Genomic DNA, 23,526 nt, shown 5'->3' on the forward strand with positions numbered 1-23,526 from the left:
TTTTTCAAGTACACTTTTTACAGCAAGTGTACTAATATTAATATACTAGTAGTTTACTTATCAGTGTACATTTTCAATACTTATTGGAACTAAATTGGCCCAGTATAGTTTAAAAAAAGTATACTATAAGTATTTTTTAAGTTAAAAGAAGTTAACTTTGAGTACACTACTAGTTTGTAATCAAGTTTTATTTTGTACTGCAAGTATACTACAACGAAACTTACACGTATACTTTAAATTTACTAGTTGTATACTTCTAGCACACTTTTCAGTTTATGAAAGTATACTGTGAAGTGTACTGCTGGTACACTTTAAGTCCACTAATTATATGATAGTCTACTTTTAGTTCATAAAAGTATACTAAGAGAATACTAAAAGTATGTTGTCAAGTTAAGAGTAGTAAACTTTGAGTACACAGCTAGGTCATATTAAAGTTTTAGTTGGTACTGCAACAATACTACAAGTGTTCTGCAAGTATACAACTGATAAACTTCCAAACCACTTTGTAGTCTATGAAAGTGCACTCTTAAGTATACTTCAAGTCTCAAAATAGGAAAAAAAAAAAAAAAAAATCAATACGCTGCTAGTTTAATAGTCTTTAAACTGTAAGTATACTCTGAAGTTCTTCTTAAGTGAACTTAACATCATACTTATATTTGAGTTTTTATTTATTGTTTTCGAACCTAAAAATAAAAGAATAGAATAAGCACAGAATAGAATAGGCACAGCTACAACCCAAATTCACTTCACGTTAGGCATGTAAGTTTGAGTACTTACTATACTTTTCTTTTGTATGTCTTGATCAAAAGGTTAAGTATACTGTGCCAAATACACAGACTTTTCCTTATACTTCTCGGTTAAAGCCAAGTATACTTACACTTTCTTTATACTTTTAGCTATAGGCTGTGTATACTTAGACTTTTAGATATACTTTTAAGTATAATCTAAGTATGCTTACGCATTACTTAAAGAATTACCTGGGATAAGTACATCGAAAGTAAACTGAAAGTGTACTGTCTTGAAAATAAGTATACTCATAGCATACTTTAATAAACTTCTTTTTTGTAAGGGCATTCAGGCCTGGAAACGTGGAAACCTAAAGACCGCTTTGGAAAAGATGTAACAGCAGTGAAAAGAAGCCGCAGACTCCAGCCTGAAACTGTCACAGACTGAGGATCAGTGGCAGGTGGGTCCGGGTCCGGGGCCAGTTTCAGGCATATGGGGCGGTGAGAATTGACCAACCGGCGTGTCAGGTGCGGTTTTCAACGTCCACTACTGCAAACTGATTAGCCTTCAATGTTATGTCACTTGACATTACATGTGGTCATTTTGTCACATGTCGCGTGGCCTAGGAGTGCGTCGCTTGTGCGCAGTTACGCAGACTGACCATACCTGTCGACTAGTTGTGATCTCACGTGAATGAATGGTTTAGTTATTAAATAGCTAGGTATTTCACACACCTTTCAGATGTAATGAAAAAGTTAGGACATTTATCTTCATGCTAAATCCTAGCGATTCAGGCTGTCTAAAATAACCCCTTTTCTCTATTGAAAAGTTTTTTTTTTTTTTTTTTTAAGTTTAGCTTCGTGTCCTTTGTAGAATTCCCACAGTTTTCAGTACACGGGGAATGTTTATTATCACAGAAAATGCCCCCTTTAATTTTTAAAGGTAATCGATAAAGAGTCAACGCATTAGATAAACTTTACTGTATCGCGCTCCTCTCCAACATGAAACTTGGGTAAACGAATTGGGACCAAAGCGTGTAATCCGTGCAACCATTTTATGGTTGTACGCATATTTGGTAAATAAGGGTAAATATCTGTTAAATACACGAAACTGACTCTATTTGAGCATATTTGAGCTGTCATTCAGCTATCTGGAGTTTGACCTTTCAGCTTCATCCACTGAGCAGTAAGAGATATAGTTTCCAAACTCTGATAAGCTGTAAGTTTTTATCTTTTCTATTCTCAATCAAACACTTTGTAACAATAAGACCAACGGATGGGTATAGTATAAAAATAGATAAATAAATAAATAAATTTTAAAAAAGAAAGAAAAGGAGGAGAAAAAAAGCCACACAGCAGAGTAGAAAAGAACATAGTTTATTTATTGCTCTGGTTGAAGTTTGATTGAAATATTTAATATACTGTTTTTGAAAGAGTAATGTGAGTTTATAAATTATGAGTTCAATAATATTACATAAGACATTTACAGAAAAAAAAGAAAGAAATGTACATACTCTGGGATTATCGTCACCTGGAGGTCATTGACTTTTTGTCCCCTGTCTGGTTAATATTTGAATTGGCAAACACTCAGCTCTTTGTACACAGAAGACATTTGTGTGTAGACATGTGAATCTGCTCGATCTTCAAACTTCTGTCTGGTTAGGGTGCAAAAGTCACATGCAAAACTCATTTCTATCATTGCTTAGATAACATTATCAAATTTAAACAAGTTTCTGTGGATTATAAACATTATTTTTTAATTACTGTTAGTTTAACCAGTCTCATCTCCCTTCAAACTGTCCCTTCAAACTCTATCACTGTTTATTAATTGCCACAACTGTGAGTGAACTAATGATTTTCAGAAAGTCACCCAGTTTCCCAGAGATCCTAAATCTAACTGAATACTCATCCAAGTCCATCAGTTGTGTTTCCTCCTGCGCTGTTTTGCTGATGTGTTTTCTGCACAGCGCACAAATGTTTTATCTTGTGAAACCTCAAGCTGATGTCCATCATTGGTCATGGGACAAAAAGATGTCCTGGAAAACAGAAGCAGTTTTACAAACAACATTACAAACATGAAACAGAGACTTACTGGGTGTGAAGTGGCACAGATCTAAATATTTCACAGTCTGCAAACAGTCCACTAGGTGGCATTAAAAGCCCAACAATGCTGCAGAGTACACTTTATCTTTCTTTGAAGGCGCTTTTGTGTAAGTTAAGTTTTTACTGGAATTTTTAACTTTGAGAGAAGATTCACACTAAAATAGCTGCTTTTTTTAATTATGTTAGATAAACTTAACAAAATTCCTGTCTAAAATTTACAATATCAAAACTGTTTATGAGGTTCAGAGATAAAAAAAAAAAAAAGTATTTGTTTACTAAACTGCGTCTATCTACTTATGTGACATGCACAAAGAGACATTTACCAGCATATTTTAACAATAATAAATTACTAAAGAATAATACAGTTTTACTTACAATTTCCATGAAAAGTTACCTCTTATGTTCACCAGATATCACTTCCAGGTTTTATTACTTTGGAAATTATTTCACACTCATAAATTTATACCTCATAGCTCTCCTGTATGGAGCAAAATATGAAAACCCATATTTTACAGAAACTGAATAAAAGGGATATTTGAAAATGGGGACATGTTACCATAGGATGATTTCTGATTTTTTAAAAAAATGATTCTGATTGTAACCTCAAAAAATATACTTCATTTACCAGATCTGACATGAGCAGTGACTGTTTTTAAAAAATTTTTTTAAAAGCCTCATATTTTCCTTTATCCCCACGCACACAATAAATGTAATTCACTTATCAGTAAAAGTCCAAATAGAATTATAAGATCGACGCCGGCAAAAAATCTTTGTCCAGTTTTGTCAAAATACTATTTCTTATGCCTTCAACCAGCTGACAGTATCTAAACAAAGGCTTTTTCAATACCAAGTCCTTCCCAAAACAAATAATTCAGTATAAAGTAGTGAGTAATTTCTACAATGCTGTTGAATTTCTAAGATTTAGATTTGAGAGCATTTGAGAGCATTTGCATTTTCTCTAAAAGTGATATTGGGACAACAGAGTATCTTTTTGTTTGAAGCATCATATTGAAGCTCTTTTATTAATCAAACAGGTCCAGTACTGTTTTAATGACCCTCCTGCCTCCTCACTATGCACACTAACCTCCATCCACAGCATGCAACATGTGTACAGAGGTAATCTATGTTTACAAGAACTATGGCAAAGAAATGACCAGTACTGTGCCTGTTGGAGCCCAATAGGAGGAGAAGCTATCTACAAATTCATGCTACTTTTCTGGGCAACCATCCTGACCTTCACTGGTTTTTAGTAGATTATCCATCCATCCATTCATTTTATACCGTTTATCCTGTTCAGGGTCAGGGGTGGTTGTAGCCTATCCCAGCTGTATTTCTGCCAAGAGGCAGGGTTCACCCTGGACTGGTCACCAGTCAATCACAGGGCTGACCCACAGTGACAGACAACCTTTCACATACACGATCTATATCTACATCTCTTTGGGCTGTGGGAGGAAGCTGCACAGGGAGTACATGCAAACTCCACACAGAAAGGCCCACCTCGCTCAAACTGGGATTCTGGTGCTGGTGACCTTCCTACTGTGAGGCAACAGCCCCAACCACTGCACCACCATATACATATACTATAAGACATTAAAATTACATGTGAATGAAAACATCTTACTACAATACGAGAAAGACTTTTCAGATGTTTTTATGAAACTGTAAAATTTTCTGCTTTGTGTATCATGTTCCTAACAGCCCTGCATAGACATTAGCCACAGGTTGCAGCTAGCGGTCAGTTTGCATGAGTTGTTTTCCGATGATGTACAGAAAATTTTGCTTTTTTATTAGGGCTGATTTTTGAATCATAATTATTTTTGTCTGTTTTCTCTTGCCTTAAAAAAACATAGTATTGTAGAGGTGTTATTTTGCATTCTAGTTCTCCACCTGTGTAAAGTGGATTATTTGTTTTGGTGATATTTTTGTGTTGTTTTGTTGGAAAGAGGTAAGTTTCTTTTGTGTATTTATTTATTTATTTATTTATTTAAACTACTCATTCAGTATGCTTATATGTCATCATTTTTTTGAATACCGTTGTTGACATAAAATAGAGCTGTACCTCTCTTGTGTCTCTCCTGCTTTGACCCGGATGTGGCCCACTGTTAGCTCTGGTTTCTTCTGCCGACCGCCCCAGGGAATGAAGTTCTGCACCCGCTTCCACATGTTCTTCCACAGAGCTGATCCCTCCCATCGCATCTTGAGCATCATCAAATCACCCAAATCTTTCTCCAGAGTGATCAGGAAGGTAAAGGTCTCATTGCCTGAAATTGTTTTAGCACTGATAGGGATAAGGAAAAAAGAGAAAACACAAAACAAAAAGATTTCATGATAGCATCACAGTTAAGGAAACATATGAAACATGCTCTCAGGCTCTAGCTTTTTGCTTCTCTTATAATGAAAGACGACACAATTGTGAGTGAACTGTGTCCTGGGTAAATTATTTACTCCATCAGCTCCATTTATAGTTCCCTTTCATGCAGCAGTTGAGTTGTTTCCATGTGTGTCAGCTGCTCTTGCTTTCTGTCTCTGTAGTGTGGAAAACCCAGCTGCATATTGCATGTATCAGAGTGAGTCCACTGAGCAGAGCTGTGATGTAACGTAAGCCTGGTGGGGGGTAGCGCTGTACTCACATATCGATGTTGAAGTCTCCACTCTCCTCCTTTGTTCCAGTGAGGGAGACTGTGAGATAGGGCTCTACACCCACCATCTGGTTAACAAACTGGATCCTGAACTGATAATGATAGACTGCATGGAGAGGATGAGAAACAGAGGAGGAGATGAGACATAAAAGCATCACTCAGAAAATCAGACAGTAAAACACATAAATTGAATTAAAGCTGTAAAATATTTATGCAATCTTGGTATTACTTTAGGTCTGGTCTTCACAGTGTTTGTCAAACAAAGACGCACTGCTAAAATTTAGAAAACTGATACATGTCAGAGCAGAGCGTCTATCATTTTACAAAAAGAAAAAAAAAACAAAAAACAAATAGATAAAAAAAATGATTGATTTTCAAATTCAAACAATCATAGTTATATAAAAAAAAATCTAAAATTTAAAGTCTTCTTTGTTTAATGGTCATGCTACGTATTGTAAGTCATGGCTGAATATTAGATAGTGGTTGAGCAGCAGGACAGTTTATGTGCGGTCTGCAGAAAATACAGTTCAGTGTGTGGCTCACTTGTGTGATGACGTAAAACAGTAAGGAATTTTTATCTTGATGAATGTCAGACTTGGTCTGCCCGAACAGTATTCATGAGTTAAGAAAATATTGCTACATATTTGGACTTTTATGGTAGGTAAAATGTAAAAAGGTGAAGAAAAAAACACATAACTTTACTACAGATTAATTGATTTCCTAATGAGTCTCTGGGAAAATGTACAGCTGTGGTGGTTTGACTGAGTTATGTCCAGTGTGTTTGAAAAGTAGCATCACGTACGTTTGTAAGGCATCCTTTGGCCTGTTTTCAGGTAAAGTCTTTTACTGGTGCCACTGCGAATCTTCTTGATGTCGTAGCCCAGCGTATTGCAGCGATTCTTCCGGCAGTCCAGACAGACACCTTTGTTGAAAGCGCTTTGGTCACTGCACCTGTAGGCCCTACTCTGCTTGTCTTTATTCAGCAGCGAGTCAATGAAGAGATGAACAGAGCGCTCATGGGAACACTTCACATTCTGCTCAAAACCTTGGGAGAGAATAAAAAAAAACAAGTTAAGACATTGATTTTTTGCTGATTTTCCACACATCATTTCCACATATGCATCCCCCTGAGGACAAAGAGTCTGCTGAGTGTCTTAATCAAAGCGTCAGACCATTATTTGTGTATTGATTTCATTATCACCTTCTGTCACATCTTCTTTAAATTTCTCATTTTATCATTCAGCCCTGAAGGGCTTTCTCTTTGAGCAGACTCTTGTAGCCTGAAGGCAGCTCAGTTTAGAGGGATGGCTGGAGCAAAGGAAAGGCATATGTTGCTAATTAACTACTTAAGTTGACAGTTGCTTTAATGTGGCTTTGACGGTTATATTATGCGGATGTGTTTGGATAGAGAAATGCCGTTAATCCCACTTGTGAGCCACTTGTGTTAGACTAGAGGAAATTAAATGCATCTGCCTCAGAGTGAGAATATATCTACAAGCAAAAGATAAAATGTTGCGCAGGATATTTCTTCTAAAGCAGTTTTTGAGATTACATCCAATAGATGAACTCTTTTAATACAGCAGAGGGAGGGGCCACCTCTTATATACTGCTCTGAATGCATATTCTCATCAGATGCAGGGTTGTTAATGACACACAGGGGGTGCCAAGAAGCTGACATACAGGACACAATGTTCTTCCTATCCATAGACTGTATATAGAGTGGACAACGTGGCTCCGCCATTTATCATTGTACGGTTTTGAAGCCAAAATACCCCTGTCACAGGCGCAGCCATTCTACAGTTGTGCAGCCAGAGTCTGCGCAGTAGAGACAAAGGGGTTCTGGGAGAATCTGAGTAGAGCTGGGTGACGAAAAAAAAATAATCATTTTTTGTCTTACGAGAGTCTAATCACTTCTTGACTCTACCTCCAGACATGTTTTTCAATGCCAGAAAAAAATACAGGAGAAAGGCAGCTGTCAATCATCGTTAGACGTTATGTAAAGCCTCATTTTTAACCTCATTTAACCAATGAAAACAAAAATTTTCAGAAAAAAGAGGACTTGAATACAAGACAGCCCAATTATAATCTTCAAATCACCACAGCAATCGGACGTGAGAAACATTTCTACGAGGAGTAATGATTTTTTAAAGTTTGACCACAGCCCATCTGGAATGGCTGGAAAGCCGGATATTTTAACCTATACTGCAGCCAGCCACCAGGGGGAGCAGTTTTCAAGGAGACCTGAGTGCCCAGCAAGCGGACGTCCATGTTTTTTACAGTCTATGTTCCTATCCAAAACTTTGGTATTGCTGTGTGCAAAACTGTACAGCCTCTGGAGGACGGTTGTATAGCTGTGTGTAATGAAGACCCTAAAGCTCAACAAACTCTTTGAGGTTTCTATTTTAGTTTGATCAATTTTTCTGTAATGGTGTTTTTGTTTTAGCTTTGTCTCACCAAGAAGGCCGTAGGTACTTATGTGCTCGTAAATGTCTTGCAGGTCACATCCTGGTTGATAGTCTCCTCCATTGGGGTAAAAGTCATAATGTGCCACAGCCTGTTTGATGCCCACGCTGAGGCCCATTCGCTCATGGGTAAAGGTGTGGATGGCATCAACAAACTCAGCATCATCTGGAGACAGTCTGTCTGTGGGAGACATGCCTTCAAAAAGAGGCCCGGCCGGATCCAGACCTGAACAGAGACATCAGGCAGTCATCAGCAGGTTTGTTGACAAACATTCAAGTTCATGTTCAAACTTTGTCTTTTTTATCTAAATTTTTTATTTTTCCACTCAAAGGAAAAATTAAAGGCCCAATCCAGAGGAAAACTCACCTGTAATCCTTCCTACTTTCTGTGAACCACCCAGATAGCTTCCAGCAAACCCAGAGATGTGAGCGCCAAGGCTGTAGCCGATCAAATGAACTTTTTTAACAGGGTACTGGAAGTGCACCTGTTGGTGTTTATGAGCAAAGCATAATTTAAGCAGTGTTGATCAACGTAAAACTGCATCTTCAGTGAAAAAGGACAAAAAAATGGCTTGTTATACAGCTTTACTTCATTTTGAACTGACTTCCTCTGACCTGTAGTAAGTGCAGCAGATGAGCGATGTCCCGTCCGACAGTGCGGGTGTTCTGAGCAGCTGTGGGGTAGTGCTGGTGAGCCAGGGTCAGCCAGTCAGTAATCACAACGTTGACGTCTTTTAGAGCCGTCTTTACGGCGGTAGCTAACCTATGCACCCAGCTCTCCATCATACCGTCCAGCTATGGGAGGATAAGATCTTAAGTTAGTTTGGCTCAAGTTGGCATCCTGCTTTGCAAAGTGCAACTCTTAATTTTGAGTCATTGCTCAACTTGAAATGAATTTCTGCAAGCATTTTCAGAAAGTCTCTTGCTGTTTAATCTTGGGTTAAGTTATTTAAGTGCATATCAGGGCTTTGAATAGAGTTTATTCACAACATTAACATCTGAAACTGTGCCTGCAGGAGTCCCCCCACATTGGTCCCAGTTCTATGTTTTGTATCCAGTGCTTCAACCCAGTGAAGTGGAAGAGAAGTTGACCTTACCGACCACCCGTGAGTGATGATGATGAGGGGATTACTGCTGTTGAAGCCACAGGAGGTGAGCGTGTACAGCTGCAGAGGGTCCAGTGTGCAGGTGTCTTCACCTTCTAAAAACAGCCTGAAGACCGAACTGCCGACATGCTGCTCGTCCACCCTCGTCGCTCTGCCCTGATACGTGTCCACTACACATCAGAAACCAACAGTGAAGAGCTTGTCGGTTTGTTTTTGATTATTCAAACATTTGGAGTGATCAGAAAACTCATTCTGAGGTGAATAATTACAAGTAATACATGAAATATATAGTAAATTTGATGTATGTCCTGGTACGGTGACCTAAGAGTAACAGGGGGAAAATGAGACCCTTCCTCTTGAAGACTATTTTGGATGCAGGCCAATTCATGTGTTTCCAGGTCATAACATCTTCTTTGGCAGATTCATACAGATAAAACTTTACCAAAAGTCCCATCTCTGCCAGACTTGTCCTGTAATTTCTTAAATAAACTCCTCCCCCATGAACATGTTCAGAACCACAGCCCAAACCTCAGTAAACTCATTCAGAGACTGCACACATCCTTTTCCAAATAAATCTGTTTTTACTTTTAGTTTATATTTGCCATTGCCTCATGTCAACCTTATTTATTTTTCAAACACTTTCATGTTAACATGGCACAGACCCAGGCGCCTTGCTCATAGAGATAAAGTAACCATGTGGGGATCTCTGGTTGCTAATATGAAGACTGTGATGAAAACATTTCACAGTTATAAAGTTATCATCCATTCATCATCCACCCACCAACTCCATAAATCTTGTGTTTTTCTTGTTGTGTCTTTTCACCATTTTGACTGTTTATCCAGAGGATCATGGAGAGCAATAAAAAACAGTCTGACTCACTTTTAACAGCTCATTAGGATGCACTTCAACAGTTTCAAACCGTTATTTGCTCAATGCAATTTCTCTTAGGTCATATTACAAAATGCAGCCGGGCTTGTGTGGATGGTAGTAAATCATCTTTTTTTTCACATTCAGATTACTTCTGTCTTGAAAATTTTGTAAAACTCCTATAAATTTAGTCGATCCGATAAATAAGATCAATGACAGGAGGCTGTATGGCCTGACAGGTTTTTTTTTTTTTTTTTTTTTTTAAAGAGATCCTGAACAGTGCTTATGAACAAGTAAAGCATAAAAAAAATAAACACAAGTGAAGCAGGAACAAAATATACTTCTCAAATTTTTAATGTATCAGCCATTACCACTGCACTTACTTCTTTTTTCAAACATGCAAATAAAGGGCTTCAGTATTTTTAAGTACTTTAGTTTGCGATGAAAATGTAAATTAACTTCTGAAAGATTTTGAAGGAAAAATACAGTTTAGGTCTGAATATTTTCCAAGAGCATTTGAAGTAACAGTGACATGTAGATTACATAATCCATAGCCTCTCATAGATTATCAGACAGAGCTGAATGTGAGGTCTAATTTTTGTTTTTACTATTTTTTTTCACTAACACTAAGTTTAACCCGTGCAACAAAACGCCCATAATTTATTTTATTTTTTTCAAATCATCACAGTTTTACACTCACCTCCTCTGTTCCCCTTGATTTTCCTCCCCACACTGAGGTGAGACGTTAACAGCACACAGCACAGGACTCTAAGCATGGACATGGTGTCACACTGACACAGACGTTATTCCTGAGAAGCCAGCACTTCTGATGAGAGCAGACTAAAACGTGGTCAAGGTGAATGCAGCTAATGCAGAGCCTGAAGGTGAGATCCTGTCGTCTGTGGGTGCAGAAAAGTTCTTTTTTAGAGAAGTCTTTTTTTTTTTTTTTTTTCCTGTAGCTCAAAATCAGAGTGGGAAACACGTTGTCTGTACTGTACTGTACATCAGAGAGGGGACAGTTAGAGTAGTGGTTTATGGATAAGGGGGATTTGCTTTACTCCTGATTGGCTGAGCTGTGTAGATCAAACATATTGTGAAAGAGCAGAGATATGGACAGGGAGGGGAACCGACACAATCTACAAATAGAGACTGAGAGATAGAAATTACTTAATCCAGACTTGCACCATTTCTACCAACCATTGCAAGAAACCTCATTTACAGAGTTAGTTTTAGTTTTTAAACTAAAGAAATACAAGATCTAATATAATTTTAGTCTGTTAAAATCTTTTAAAATCTTACGGGAAATTATTCCTATGTGTTCACAGAACACCTTTAAACGGCTGTACTGACAACTGATTTCAGACTGGGTACGCTTGGTGCAAGTGAATAAATAGTTCAGTGATAAGATCGATTGCTTCATGTTTGTGAAGATTGTTATCAAATCTTGCAAAACCCTCTGTTAACTGGACACTTTCCAAGTGTCACTGTGTCCAGGGGAATTGTGGCCTTAAGCTCAGTCCACAGACAGGTGAAATGATTACACAACGGTCATGGAGACCCTCACACACTGATTTAAATTTGTAAAACTACTCTCCACATTTGACAGTTGTTTTCTTTTTGAACAAAAGTTACTCTAAAATCTGTTTGAGTGTGTCTTTCTTTTGTCTCAATGAAGCACCCAAACTGTAATGCCATAAAACTGTATTTAGGGTGTCAGATGTTTTTAAGTTACATTTTTAAGCTTACAAGATCAAAATTTTGAAAATAACTTTTCATAATTTATATTTTACCCTTGGGGTCTCCCAACAAAAACACGGACAAATGACGTAGCTTGATGATGTTTTGAATCTGTGAGAGATGATTTCAGACTTCTGAACTCAGCAGGATTTGAGCACACAGCGTCCTATCCTGTTTGCTAAATTACAGAAACAGAACACGACAACATTTGCTGAAAATGTGATCTCAGACCCCTCAGTTTCATTCCAGCAACACAAGAGTTAATGTCACTGTGTCTGATGTGTGATGTCACATCTGCAGGTTCACAGAAGAGCAAACATGGTGAACCTTTGCTTTTCCAGGTAACGTGTGTGTATGTGTGTGTGTGTCTGTCTGTGTTGATGCAGGTGCTCATGCTCAGATGTGTTTGCTTTGCATGTTATGCATGTTATGTATGAATTTTCTGCTGTGTCTGGGAGCTGTTTCAGCATTCAGTGGCTCTGTGTGATACAATTAAGCAAAATTCTTTATAGGATAAGGAACAAAAATCTGAAGTGAACTCATCCATGTGAGCCTGGGGCTCATGCACAGTAGCGAGTGTGATTCGTTATTACATAAAACTATTACCATTTATGTCAAAGGGAGCATGCACTCTGAGGAAGAGCTCTTAAACCATTGAAGCGCAAAAACAGTCACTCTTCATCCATCCTGCATGAAGTTATGTAAGCTTTCCCAGTTGTCATTTCTTGTATTTCTGCTGAGCTTGCTTATCATGCTGAAGATTTAACTGGAATAGATGCCTGTATTGATCTGTAACTGACTGTGTGACTGTGTGCAATCTTTTTGTAAAGACTAAGTCATTTTAAAAAAATGATGCATTAGCCAATCTTGACTCTTTTCTCAATATTCAAAAAAGATAAATCGTATTGAAACTGTTACTTGCGCGCATCAAATTCTTACCAAAGACAACAGAATTTTGGTGGAAATAGATGTTTGTTATTGAACATTATTATTTAACAATGGCTCTGTCCTCTGTGAGCGTGAGTGACAAAGAGGCAGCATGAAGAACATCAGGACCCTGAAATGAATGCAGCTTTGCTAAAGCAGCTGTTTGTTCTTTGCCTATCAAAGCACATCAAGATCTTATATGTGACAAAGAACAGTTGAATCATCACACGTCGCTTTTCAGAATTTCCATTAAGGCACAGAACAAATGTCTGTAACACACTTACACAAAATAAATGCTCCTATTACCAAAGAATGTTTGTTTTAAGTCATCTAACAAGGCATGATTTTGTGTGGCAAAAAAATGACTTAGCAGTAGTGTTTGTATAATTTATTATTCGACCTTTGATGTTTAATGTTTCATAGATTAAAACATCAGGTGCCTTTTGTGCAGCATCATCGTCACATTAAGTTCCATTTTTTGCACCATAAAATACTTATCTAACACCAGTGAACATTTCTATCTTCAAGAAAATCTACATTTTAAGTGTGAACAAACAAATCACATCATCAAACAGTAGTCAGTGTAAAGATACAGAGAATACATGAAAAATAGCTTATTCATACAGTGCTCGAGAAAATAATGTTTCAAAACTACCTTAAAAAAAGCAACTGAAAATAACAACCAGAAAAAAATGCAGGAAAAAAGTTTAAGAGGTTAGTTCATAGGAAAGAAGGAAATGTACCAAAATGTGTATCAAATGCATATTTAATCTAGGACACTGCAGTAAAATCTCTTTGATACTAACTCTTAACTTTTTTCCTGTTTCACATTTGCATATAAAACAAAGGAAAGGACAACACCTTAAGTTCAAGTGATTGTCACATTTTTCTGTGCATTGCATAACTTTTGTACTCCTTTAGAATGACATCATTATAAGACAGTACAAGGCTAAATTATGTTCATCATGATCATTGTTAAGTTGTTCCTATGCATATTCTTATGTCTGCTCACTGGAGACAAGCAGTGTAAATCTCAAAGCAAAATCAATATAGATTTGTACTGTGTGCTGTATTTTTGTTCATTTTAAAGAAATACTGTTCCTTTTCAGATGCAGCATCCAACTGAGGAGGTTTGCTTCTATCAGTTCAGCAAGCATCTGTGTCATCAAAACATGGAGATAGAAAGAAAGATACAGAAAAGGTTTTGTAAAACTAGTGTGATGATATTTTAAGGCAGGAGTTGTTAGATAATGGGTAATAAAGCTACAACACAATAAGACAAAAGAATCAATCACATACCTGTTTTTACACACATGCAAAGAGCGAAGTGAACATGATGTATCCACTCAACATAAACATCCATGCTGTAATACATTTGCTAAAAATAATGAAAATAACTAAACTCTCAATTGAACCTATCTGGATCATAAGTGCTACATGCTCATTTAGGTAAGTGTGGTAATAAAAACACAATAGATAAACTTGGCAAATGTGTCTATTGATATTAAATTATATAACTATAAAGAATACTGCACAGCTGTAAACATGTAAATGTTGGAAGCTGTGATATGGACTGAGAGAAACATTTGAAGAGCCCTGTTAGTTATAACCTGAAACCTACAATTTCATTTAGCAAAAATGAAATTGTTGGAAACCTGAAACTATCCGACATGTTAAAAAGAAACTCTGAAACATTCACAAATATTTTTATGACATTTGATTTGAAGCCAGATACGGGTTTCGTTTGTGACCTGCAGATTTGTACTGTAAAAAGTAGATAAATGCTTTATCTGGGTGAACCCTTTTGCTCTTTGAGGTGAAACTCTGTTGTGTTGTGGCTTTGCTCTGCAGCTTTCATTTTAAGATTTAGCTTATAGTTATCATTTCATATTTGTCCTGGACATTGTTCTCCTCCTGTTTTTCTGCCTCAGCATGGTGCAACTCTATGAACAGAAAGTAGACGCCTGCTCCAACTGCTCCGCCCACCATTGGTCCGGCAACAGGGATCCACCACCAGCAACCTCCAGCACTGCAGGGGTGAGGACCAATACATATTAATTATTATGAAAAGCATTCTGTATGAAGTACACCTTCAAAACCACTGAAAAATACAGCTCAGCATTTATGTAACCAGGCAGTAACATAAGGCCATGTTTTCAAACAGAATACAAAGGCCGGCAGAAATCAGAAAAGAGAGAAACATTGACTCCTGCTTAGTCGGCTGCAGTTAGGTTGGGAGTGTAATTCCAATACTGCATCAGCTGATCATAGACTTCAAACGTGGCTTCAAAAACAGACAGACTATGTCCTTGCATTATTCAATTCATAAACGGGCCCTTGGCATCCTCACCAACAGCTAAAGTTTTTTTTTTTTTTTCATGTATCAGTGAAGCCAGCTGTTCCTCTAACAGTGCAAAACTTATAACCTTTTTACCCTTTGAGTTATACGAAAAATTCGACTTCCGTGCAGTGTGTCCTGTTGGAGAAATGAGCTATCCAGACCAAAATCAGTTTTTTTAACCAAGCTGAAAACGTGTTTATTTTGGCTGTGAAGATTGTGTTTTTTAAATAGGTGTGTAAGTTGTTTCTGGTACTTTTAGAACAATCTCCAAGTGGATTCACAAGGAACTGCAGGTTTTAGCAATTCCACATCAGCTTCATTTATCAAGAACAAAGGTTGCTACTTGTAAATGATGTGACAAGATAAAGTGTGATGAAATGATACGTTACAGTATGAAATGATACAACGCAACAGTCTGAAATACCTGACCCCTATAATTTATATTTCATACATGTTTTGTGCAAGTCCTGAATTTTAAATATTCACAGTGGTTCCCTTTTAAATAAAATAATGGACACTACCTCTGAGATCTGCACGTTTACTTTTGCACTACCTTACCAGAGGCAGGTTATAAGTAGTTATCCCAGATTACGACAGAGGTTTAAGGAGCTCTGTTTGCTACACCTAATACAAGTGTCCTCATTCACTTTGGCCAACCCCAGACAGAGCCAGACGGGGATTAGTCCTGCTGGTCAATACACCTGTAAGGAGCCTCTACTGCTGGTGAAAGGGCTGCAATTAATGGCCAATGCACAGGACTAAAGGTAAACAAGCGTCTACGAAGGTCATTTTTCTCTCTCAGGAAGTAGACTAAAGGAGGGATATTGCTGGATTATAGACTTTAATCTACTGCTGCAGCAAAGATGAGCCAGGCAGGACTCAGACACCCAGCTGAATGGAGCAGAGTGCAGCTCTTTACGTTATATGTTGAAAAGAGGGGTGATTAACAGAAACCTTAAACCTGACCTGAGTTTGTTGTAATATATTACACTATTTGTATCAGAAATGTAAAAGATTATGTAAGATTAAGCACTTAATCTATGCATATCATGAACCTAAAAGACCAGTGGCTTATATATGCATCAAAGCAACATATTTATGAAGTCATAAGAGCCATCTGGACTTTGCTAAATCAGTGGTATTGCGACATATGAGCTTTTACCACTTAATATAGTGTTATCTAAAAAAAAAGCAACAATTTCTGTCTGTATTAAACAACACATTGGCAGAATTCTGCCATTATCCAACTTTTTTAATTCAAGGCATCATAATCATCTGAACAAGCTATTGTTCCTGGTTTGACAACCACTCTCTTCTGTTAACACATTTCAGCCTCAGCATGAACAGACACTCTAAAGGGCAGGGTCAATGATAAGTGGGGCGCTGAGTGTGAAGACACAAGCAGCATAGAGCTGTCGACAGTCAAACAAATACAGGAATCCTACAAAAGACGTTTGGATTTACACTGTTAAGAGGTAATCTAGGCATTAAAATATATCTAGCCCTAAAAAAAAGTTTAGAGGAAAATGGCAGGAAGGAAGATTGAGGTGTCTGAGAGAAAGGGGGAGGGTGAACATCTAATAAACTATTCTTTCTATCTTTTTCTCAGCATGCACAACACTGACATTATCGAGATTAGTACATAAGGAACAAAATAAACACTTAAACAACCTGAAGGCAACTGCACACCACTGGCAGAGTTCAGTGATGGGTTAAAAATGCTCCTCTGTGGAGAGATTCCAGGAAGTGCAGGAGATCAGCTTCTGAATTTCTGACAGCTTTGGATTTGGGTGCAACAGTTCAACCTGCCTCTTCCATATATCAAGGATTTTGGAGAAAAAAGACCGGACTAACTGAATGAGTCAGCACTATCCAACATTGTCATCTTCAAAGTCTGATGAGGGTAAGCATAGGAATGTGTTTAAACTTCTCAAAGGATCACACTGCTTTACCACAGCAAGTTTAAAACAAGATACCAAAACTCGAGAAAGAACTTCATCCAGAACAACAGAGGACTAATATTAGACCTTGCACAGACAATCGATAGGTTACAAAGAGGTTGTTAACCAGACTGTATGTGTTTGCAGATTCTGGAAATATGAACTCTGTTATCTTGCAAGAGAACAGTAAACAGTCTGCTGTTATGAGCTGTACAGTTAGGGTATATGTTGAGTTTAGTAACGTGACTGATTTGTTTGTATTCTTGACTTGGTCCAAAGTGGAAGTTTGGCAGGGTAGCACCTTGTCCTCTGCGATGCACATACCATTTATGATATGTAAAAGTGTGTACTCAGTGCCATCAGAGGGCTGATTAGTATCGTTGTCTCACAGAAAAAAAAGGGTTCCTGGTTTGAATCCCCAGTTTCTGTCCCACAGTCCAAGAATATGCTCATCAGGTTGACTGGTCACTTTGTGAGTATTGGTTGTCTGTCTCAACATGTTAGCCCTCTGATAGGCCGGTGACTGTCCAAGGTGGACCCTTCTTTGTGCCTAATGACAGCTGGGCTTCAAAAATTGAAATGTGTAAATGGTTGCTGATGGAATTTGTCAACGTCTCTTTCTTGCTGTTAATTCTTGGGCCAATGAGAGAGAAAGAGCAAAAAAGTTTCCCATTGATGTTGTGCAAAATTTGTTCTGATCGACACTAAATTCTTAACTTATGGTAAAGTGTGAATAATATAAATTTAGAGCATAAAAAACAAAGCTCAACACAGCTGTGGTGACAAGTAAAAAGGAGACTGATAAATGTATGATTGTGCTATTGCAGTAATAAAGCTCTGAATATTTTATATCTATCTGCTTACTTTAAATGAAATGCTACATTTCTTATTTAAAATGCAGGAAATACACACATGGTCTTTGAAATATTAATTCAGATTGTGAAGAGGGCAGAGATAAAACTGTAAATGCAGCTCTTCATGAATGGGTGAAGTAGACACTTTGTAATAGTCTCTTACAGCTGCGAAGGGTGAGAGCAGCGTAAATATTGTTTTCCTGGTTCTCTCAAGATCAAAGCTCATGAAAAGGTAACAGTCCAAATTCAGGCGTAAGTATTGGACATGGGTACATACTCAGCAACAGGGATTGTTTTCTGTAAAATTACCTGAATACTTCCATGCCCCACCCAGCCACAGCTGTAAAGAGCCGAGGGCCGAGGTCTCGCGCGGGGTTGATTGGGTAACCACAGTTTAGACCCATGGACACGCCAATGGCCATGATGATCAAGCCGATGCACAGAGGCTCAACGCCTTTTGGAGCTCCGATGTTCCTCCTGTCGGTGATGGCCAAGATGCAGAGGATCAAAGCACCAGTTGCAATTACCTTAAGAACAAAAGAAGCAGGTAATTAGCATAACATTATCCAATTGTATATTCTTGTTTGTTTGTTGTTTTTGACAGGATATTGTATTACCTCAGCTGCTGCCCTGACCTCTGCCCTATTATTTTGTCTAAGCTTATTAAGGAGCTTCCCCTTTCCCCTGGTTTGAGTCTCTATGGGGCAGCTTTACCACGGAGCTTCATGGCTGTATATAAAAATAAACACTATTGAGATTGTATGAGAACCAAAGTAATACTTCTTAGATAAAAAGATTATTGGAAATACTTAGTAAGTAAATGTGATATTTGGTTAACTTGGCACATTCTAATTTGATGCCTTTAAAGACCTTTAGTTCATGATCTACAGACCAAACAATCAAATACAGCAACAGAGCTGATTTCAGAATAAAAAGAAAGCATATGATGCATTAATTGCATTTTCAAATAGACAAATGAACATGTGCATCTGGCTTTCTACTCATCCAGAACAGATGGAAGTTATTCCCAGCGTTGCAGCAGAATTGTTCATACTCCATAAAACAACTCACATGTCCATTTATACTGCCATCCATGCCCATGACTGCACTAAATGCACGCTCACATGCATCTCTGTCCGCTCTAGTGGCTTACATACACACAAAATCCCATTGGAAAGGGTTTGCTATCTTACTCACATCAGTGAATCCATAAACAGAAACAGGAAAAAGCCCCTTAAAGCTACTAACTGAAACAAGATTTAATCTAATGATTTTATTCTATGTTATTATAATGAAAACATGCTGTATAAATAGTACAAAGATTTAGCAGAGTTTTTACGTGAAACCTTTCATAATTAGGATTGGTATGTTATGGTAGATTTTCAATGAAATAACAATGCAAGTTTTAACTGAAAATTTGTCTCAAGTCTCACCTGATCAACGAACCCATTAAGGACTGAGAGGTGTTTTGCAGGATAAGACGCAAATATATTGGCTGTCGCATTTTCACCAGTAACAATGAATTGTCCACTAGTATGTTCCATCAGAGCATCTGTAAAAAAGATATATCATTAAATACAAGTGAATAATAATGCAGCCATTACTTAGGAGTTAGTCAGCTATTATACAGCTGTAACTAACAGGTTAAATAGTACAGTGTATCACAGGAACACATTTGTTTTCCGATTTAAAACAGGATTGCTTATCACCCTTATGGCCACACTTTATAAATCCATGTTTCTGACAATTTTTCAGTCCTGTGGTATAAAACGTGAGATAATACATACAACCTCTCCTGTATTGAAGGTGTATAAACATTAACACCCACCGTAATACAACACATAGACAGCACAGGAGCCAACAAAAGCCCCCAAGAACTGTGCCAGCACGTACACAGGGAATTTCTTTAGCGGCAGCTTCCCCAGGATCACCATGGCCAGAGAGACTGCTGGGTTCACGTGGGCTCCTGGATTAAAGCAATATTTACATTAAAGTATATCATAATGCAGTAAATGTGAAAAGTATACTTTGATTTTCATGACTAAGAAAAATTGTATATATAAATGGTATATAGTTATCTTAAAACACCATAAAATTTATGAACATTTGATACTCATGTCTTAAAAAACAGTCTTGTATAACAGTATTAGAGCAGTCAAAACAAAAACAAACACTAACTTGGCACCTTTATTACCCACAATGCATTTGGCCGCTGGCAATTTGGTGTGTATCTTGTGTCTGTCTTACCGGGTGAGATGAACTGAGTTCAGCAGATTAAAACAATCAGTGACAGGCTGTCTGGTCAGTTAACACTTCTGTTTAAACCCTCTGCTGCTCACTCATTGAGGACTTTCAAGATATTTTCAAACAAAGAGCAGACGAGAGGCTCTGTTTTTGCCTGAGAGTCTGTTTTCCCGTATTCTACATTGTCCTTAAGAGGCTTGTTTGAACACATTCCAGCCAAATGTTAGTGGGCTGTGATGGCAGTGTGGGGTCATTTATTTAACACTCTGGGATCTTGGCTGTGACCTCGCTGTGGTAACACCATTGGGGGTATCAGCCATGCGCCCATTGTTAATCTCCCCATCCTGTTCACAAACACCGACCACGACAACCAGCCAGACCTGCCTGTCTGAATTGCATCTGACATAATCTGCTTGAATCTGCTTAAGGCACACGTAGACTGCAGGTCATTAGAGTGACCATGATGTGTCACACTTACGGTACACTGTCATCTAAAATCTGGGACTACAAAGTGAAAACAATTGTGTTTTCTTCTCTTATGGGGCCTCCCTGCCAGGGAAGCCTAGAAAACCAGGCTTGTCACACCTGACCCCCTTCCTCTCCTGAGACCCCTGCCCCAGTAAAGCTCATTAGTCCAATACCTATGATCATCTTCAGAGATGTCGTCGGACAGAAGCTTCCCACTGAGCTGTGGACCCCGCGGCTGAATGGCCCAGTCATGCAGTAAAAGCTCTCCATATATTGACCCCGCTGTCCTCAGGCTTTTCTGCTATTCCTCTAGCTTCACAACTCTTCTCATTAACAATGTAGCGCGAGCAGGCTAACTCTTTAGCATGAGTCAGAGCAATCACAACAGCTAGCAGCAAACAAAGAAATTAAAATCCCTATCCATCTTCTGAATCCTGGTTATCCCTGACAAAGTTAAGTTCACATAGGAACACAAATATGTGATAGATTGAAATGTACATGTCATTATGAAGATGGTTTGTGAAGTGTACAAATTCTTCAGGGCAGGATTTTCTAAAGGTGTAAAAGGAACTGTGTTGAATAACGTTGAATTAGTAGATGATAATGTGGTCAATACTTTTTTTAACTGTGAGAAAATATATGCCCGGCTGATCCAGCTATTATGGAAACTTATTATTGCAAAAACAGAAGCATCTGTAATCCATGTAAAAAGTGTATTGTGGGTTACACATCGCTAATAAAAAAAAAAATAGTGGTAAGTTAATATATTTTCCGAGCACTGGTAGGGCATAACTGAGCCAACTTTTTACAAATCCAAAATGATTTGAAACGACATGAACTGATGCTACACAAACTTGATAACCGGTTGATAAACACTTTTCATCTCTTCTCAACAACCCCTTTATCAGGACTAAATATCACTGAATTGGTATTTGATACTTTGCCAGCTGATTAAATGATAATAATGGATTACATTTATTTGTGTAATTAATAAAATAAGATAAAAGTGACAAAGAGTGACCTGCAGGGGAGGCTTGCTGTAACAGACGTCAATGTGTAAAGATCACATCTCCTCCTCTACAAACAGAATGATGACCTTTGTTATGTGACTGTTTAGACCTTTCCAGTTAAGATATCAGAATCTAACTAATAATTCAATTTTTTGTTCTGTTACTGAAAGCCCTATGAGTTAACCAAATGACAACCCAATGAAAGAGATACTTGGTAATTAATGTCAGTATTTCTACCACAAGACAGGTAATTGTTCAGATCCTTTTCCTATACCAGCTGCAGGGGATGCTTATGTTCAACAGAACTCCTTTCAGTTTTGGTTGTTGGTTAAACACGCAGCATTATGGTAATTTCATTATCTTCTAAACTGGTAACTGTCATATTTTTCTGACATTTAGTTGATCATGCAATTTATCAGATAATTGAAAATGGGACCAATCTTAAACTGCATGGATGGAGAAACAGGTGATTAAGTGTTATAGATGACTGTGATCTGCGCATGAATTGACAAGAAGCATCGGCTACTTTTTACCTGACACTCCTCCTGCCATGTAGACAGCCATCATGACCCCAAGAGTGAAACCTATGTGGATGGTCAAAGGCTCCCCGAGACCCCCTTTACTCAGCACCGTCTGGGCCACTGAACCACATCCAAAGAGCTGGGACACAGACAAGGACAAAAACACAAAGGGTAGAGGTAGAAAGACTCATTGTTTTTAATTATTCCAATTATACCCGCCATTAACACTAGCCCTCTTGTCCACCATCAGTCTGCAACTGCCACAGACAATTTGTCTAATTTGGGGCTTGAGAAATAATGAATCCCCACTTATTAGTTAAAAGGCAGAAATAATTCAGACCAAAAAAGTGTCAGAGAAGAGCGGTCATCCAAAAACAAAGGTTGCTGTGGAAGCTGCATTAAAGTGGGCTCAAAGATGAAGAAGGTGAAGCTAAATCAAGACTATAAACTCATAAAAAATGATAAATTTTACACCCTCAGCTGAGGCGTCATTATGTTTTATGATTAATGAAATGTTTTCCTCCCATTTTCTATGTCATCACAACACCATGATTAAGATCAAAAGAATTGTTATTATGACGATAGTTCAATTCATATGTTACAAAGCACTTCTGGAGAGGAGATGTCAGGGAGGAAAACATTCCCCATGAGCCACATCTTGTCGTGATTGTCAGAAGCAAATTACAGCTGAGCACTTCAAAGGCTGAGTCTGTTATTCCCAGAATATACTATCTGCTAATAGAGACATGTGAGAGACAGCGGACAAACCGAGTCCCCAGAGACCCAGTTTGACACCTTATTAGCATACTGAGTCAAAGCTTTAAAGCGGCTGTTTAAGCTGGGTGACAGGTGCAGAGGGAGGTACTCACTATCAGGACGAATATTCCCAGAAATTCCGCTAGGAACTCTTTAAAGATGTCCCGCCTCAGACCAAATCTCTCCTTCAGCTTCCTCTTCTTCTCATTTTCCATGTTTTTTTTTCTATGGCGGTGGTTCCTTGATGTCTTCCTCCTCAAAGAACAAACAGCTAACAACTAGGAGGGTTTGTGTGTGTGTGTGTGTGTGTGTGTGTGTGTGTGTGTGTGTGTGTGTGTGTGTGTGTGTGTGTGTCGGTCGGCGCAGGTTGCCGCCTCCCACTCAGCGCGCTCGGACAGTTCAGCGCGAGGCAGACCGACAGCGCCGTTCCCCCCTATCACCACAAGGGGTCTACTTCTTTTATAAAACAACACATACAGGCTTTATCTTGAAGAAGTGACATTCTGAGCCAACAGCTGCATTTATTGGGTTTTAGATGGATGCACACAGACTTCAGGGTTCCTCAGAGTAAACAGTAATCAGGCTACAGGTTGAAAGAGGATACTAGAAGTAGACGGCTCTGAAAAAGCAGGGAAGCATTTAAGTCTTTTTTTTTACAAGATAGGTACTTATTTTATCTCAGGTTGGCAAATCCTGCTGCCTCCAGAGGTACACTGACGCTAGTTGTACTAGAAGTTAAAAAAAAGCGCACATATCACCATCATATAACCCCTTTGATTCTGTGACGTATACTTGTTATATATATCCCAAGTCACTTTACACTTT

General features: G+C 38.2%; 2 protein-coding genes across 2 annotated transcripts; both read right to left on the reverse strand.

Annotated features, from left to right (window-relative positions):
- Positions 1-2,643: 2,643 nt before the first annotated feature.
- On the reverse strand, positions 2,644-10,685 carry lipca (lipase, hepatic a). Its single transcript, XM_074666415.1, has 9 exons — positions 10,604-10,685; positions 9,027-9,205; positions 8,545-8,724; positions 8,297-8,414; positions 7,922-8,155; positions 6,270-6,512; positions 5,459-5,573; positions 4,888-5,106; positions 2,644-2,761 (listed from the first exon to the last, which is right to left on the reverse strand). The coding sequence occupies exons 1-9, from the start codon at positions 10,683-10,685 to the stop codon at positions 2,644-2,646; spliced, it is 1,488 nt and encodes a 495-aa protein (XP_074522516.1).
- A 2,800-nt stretch (positions 10,686-13,485) lies between these two features.
- On the reverse strand, positions 13,486-22,946 carry aqp9b (aquaporin 9b). The gene is made up of 6 exons (XM_074666158.1): positions 22,815-22,946; positions 21,958-22,084; positions 19,531-19,668; positions 19,136-19,254; positions 18,012-18,229; positions 13,486-14,596 (listed from the first exon to the last, which is right to left on the reverse strand). Exons 1-6 carry the CDS (start codon positions 22,914-22,916, stop codon positions 14,434-14,436), a joined length of 867 nt encoding a protein of 288 aa, XP_074522259.1. The 5' UTR covers positions 22,917-22,946; the 3' UTR covers positions 13,486-14,433.
- Between the last annotated feature and the right edge of the window lie 580 nt (positions 22,947-23,526).

This window comes from Halichoeres trimaculatus, unplaced genomic scaffold (genome assembly GCF_033239565.1).
Source record: "Halichoeres trimaculatus isolate MK-OKI-2021-1 unplaced genomic scaffold, fHalTri1.1 fHalTri1_scaffold_3, whole genome shotgun sequence".
Classification (NCBI taxonomy): Eukaryota; Metazoa; Chordata; class Actinopteri; order Labriformes; family Labridae; genus Halichoeres; species Halichoeres trimaculatus.

What these genes read in the sequence shown, in the direction of transcription:
- aqp9b (XM_074666158.1), bottom strand. Translation starts at nt 22,916, where the DNA reads ATGGAAAATGAGAAGAAGAGGAAGCTGAAGGAGAGATTTGGTCTGAGG. An exon ending in TTAATGGGTTCGTTGATCAG is followed by an intron (nt 18,230 to 19,135) that starts GTGAGACTTGAG and finishes TTTGTTCTTAAG; the next exon opens with GTAATTGCAACTGGTGCTTT. An exon ending in TGGGGCATGGAAGTATTCAG is followed by an intron (nt 14,597 to 18,011) that starts GTAATTTTACAG and finishes TCACCCCTGCAG; the next exon opens with TGCTGGAGGTTGCTGGTGGT.
- lipca (XM_074666415.1), bottom strand. Translation starts at nt 10,685, where the DNA reads ATGTCCATGCTTAGAGTCCTGTGCTGTGTGCTGTTAACGTCTCACCTC. An exon ending in ATCTGCTGCACTTACTACAG is followed by an intron (nt 8,415 to 8,544) that starts GTCAGAGGAAGT and finishes AAACACCAACAG; the next exon opens with GTGCACTTCCAGTACCCTGT. An exon ending in AAGTACCTACGGCCTTCTTG is followed by an intron (nt 6,513 to 7,921) that starts GTGAGACAAAGC and finishes TTCTCTCCCAAG; the next exon opens with GTTTTGAGCAGAATGTGAAG.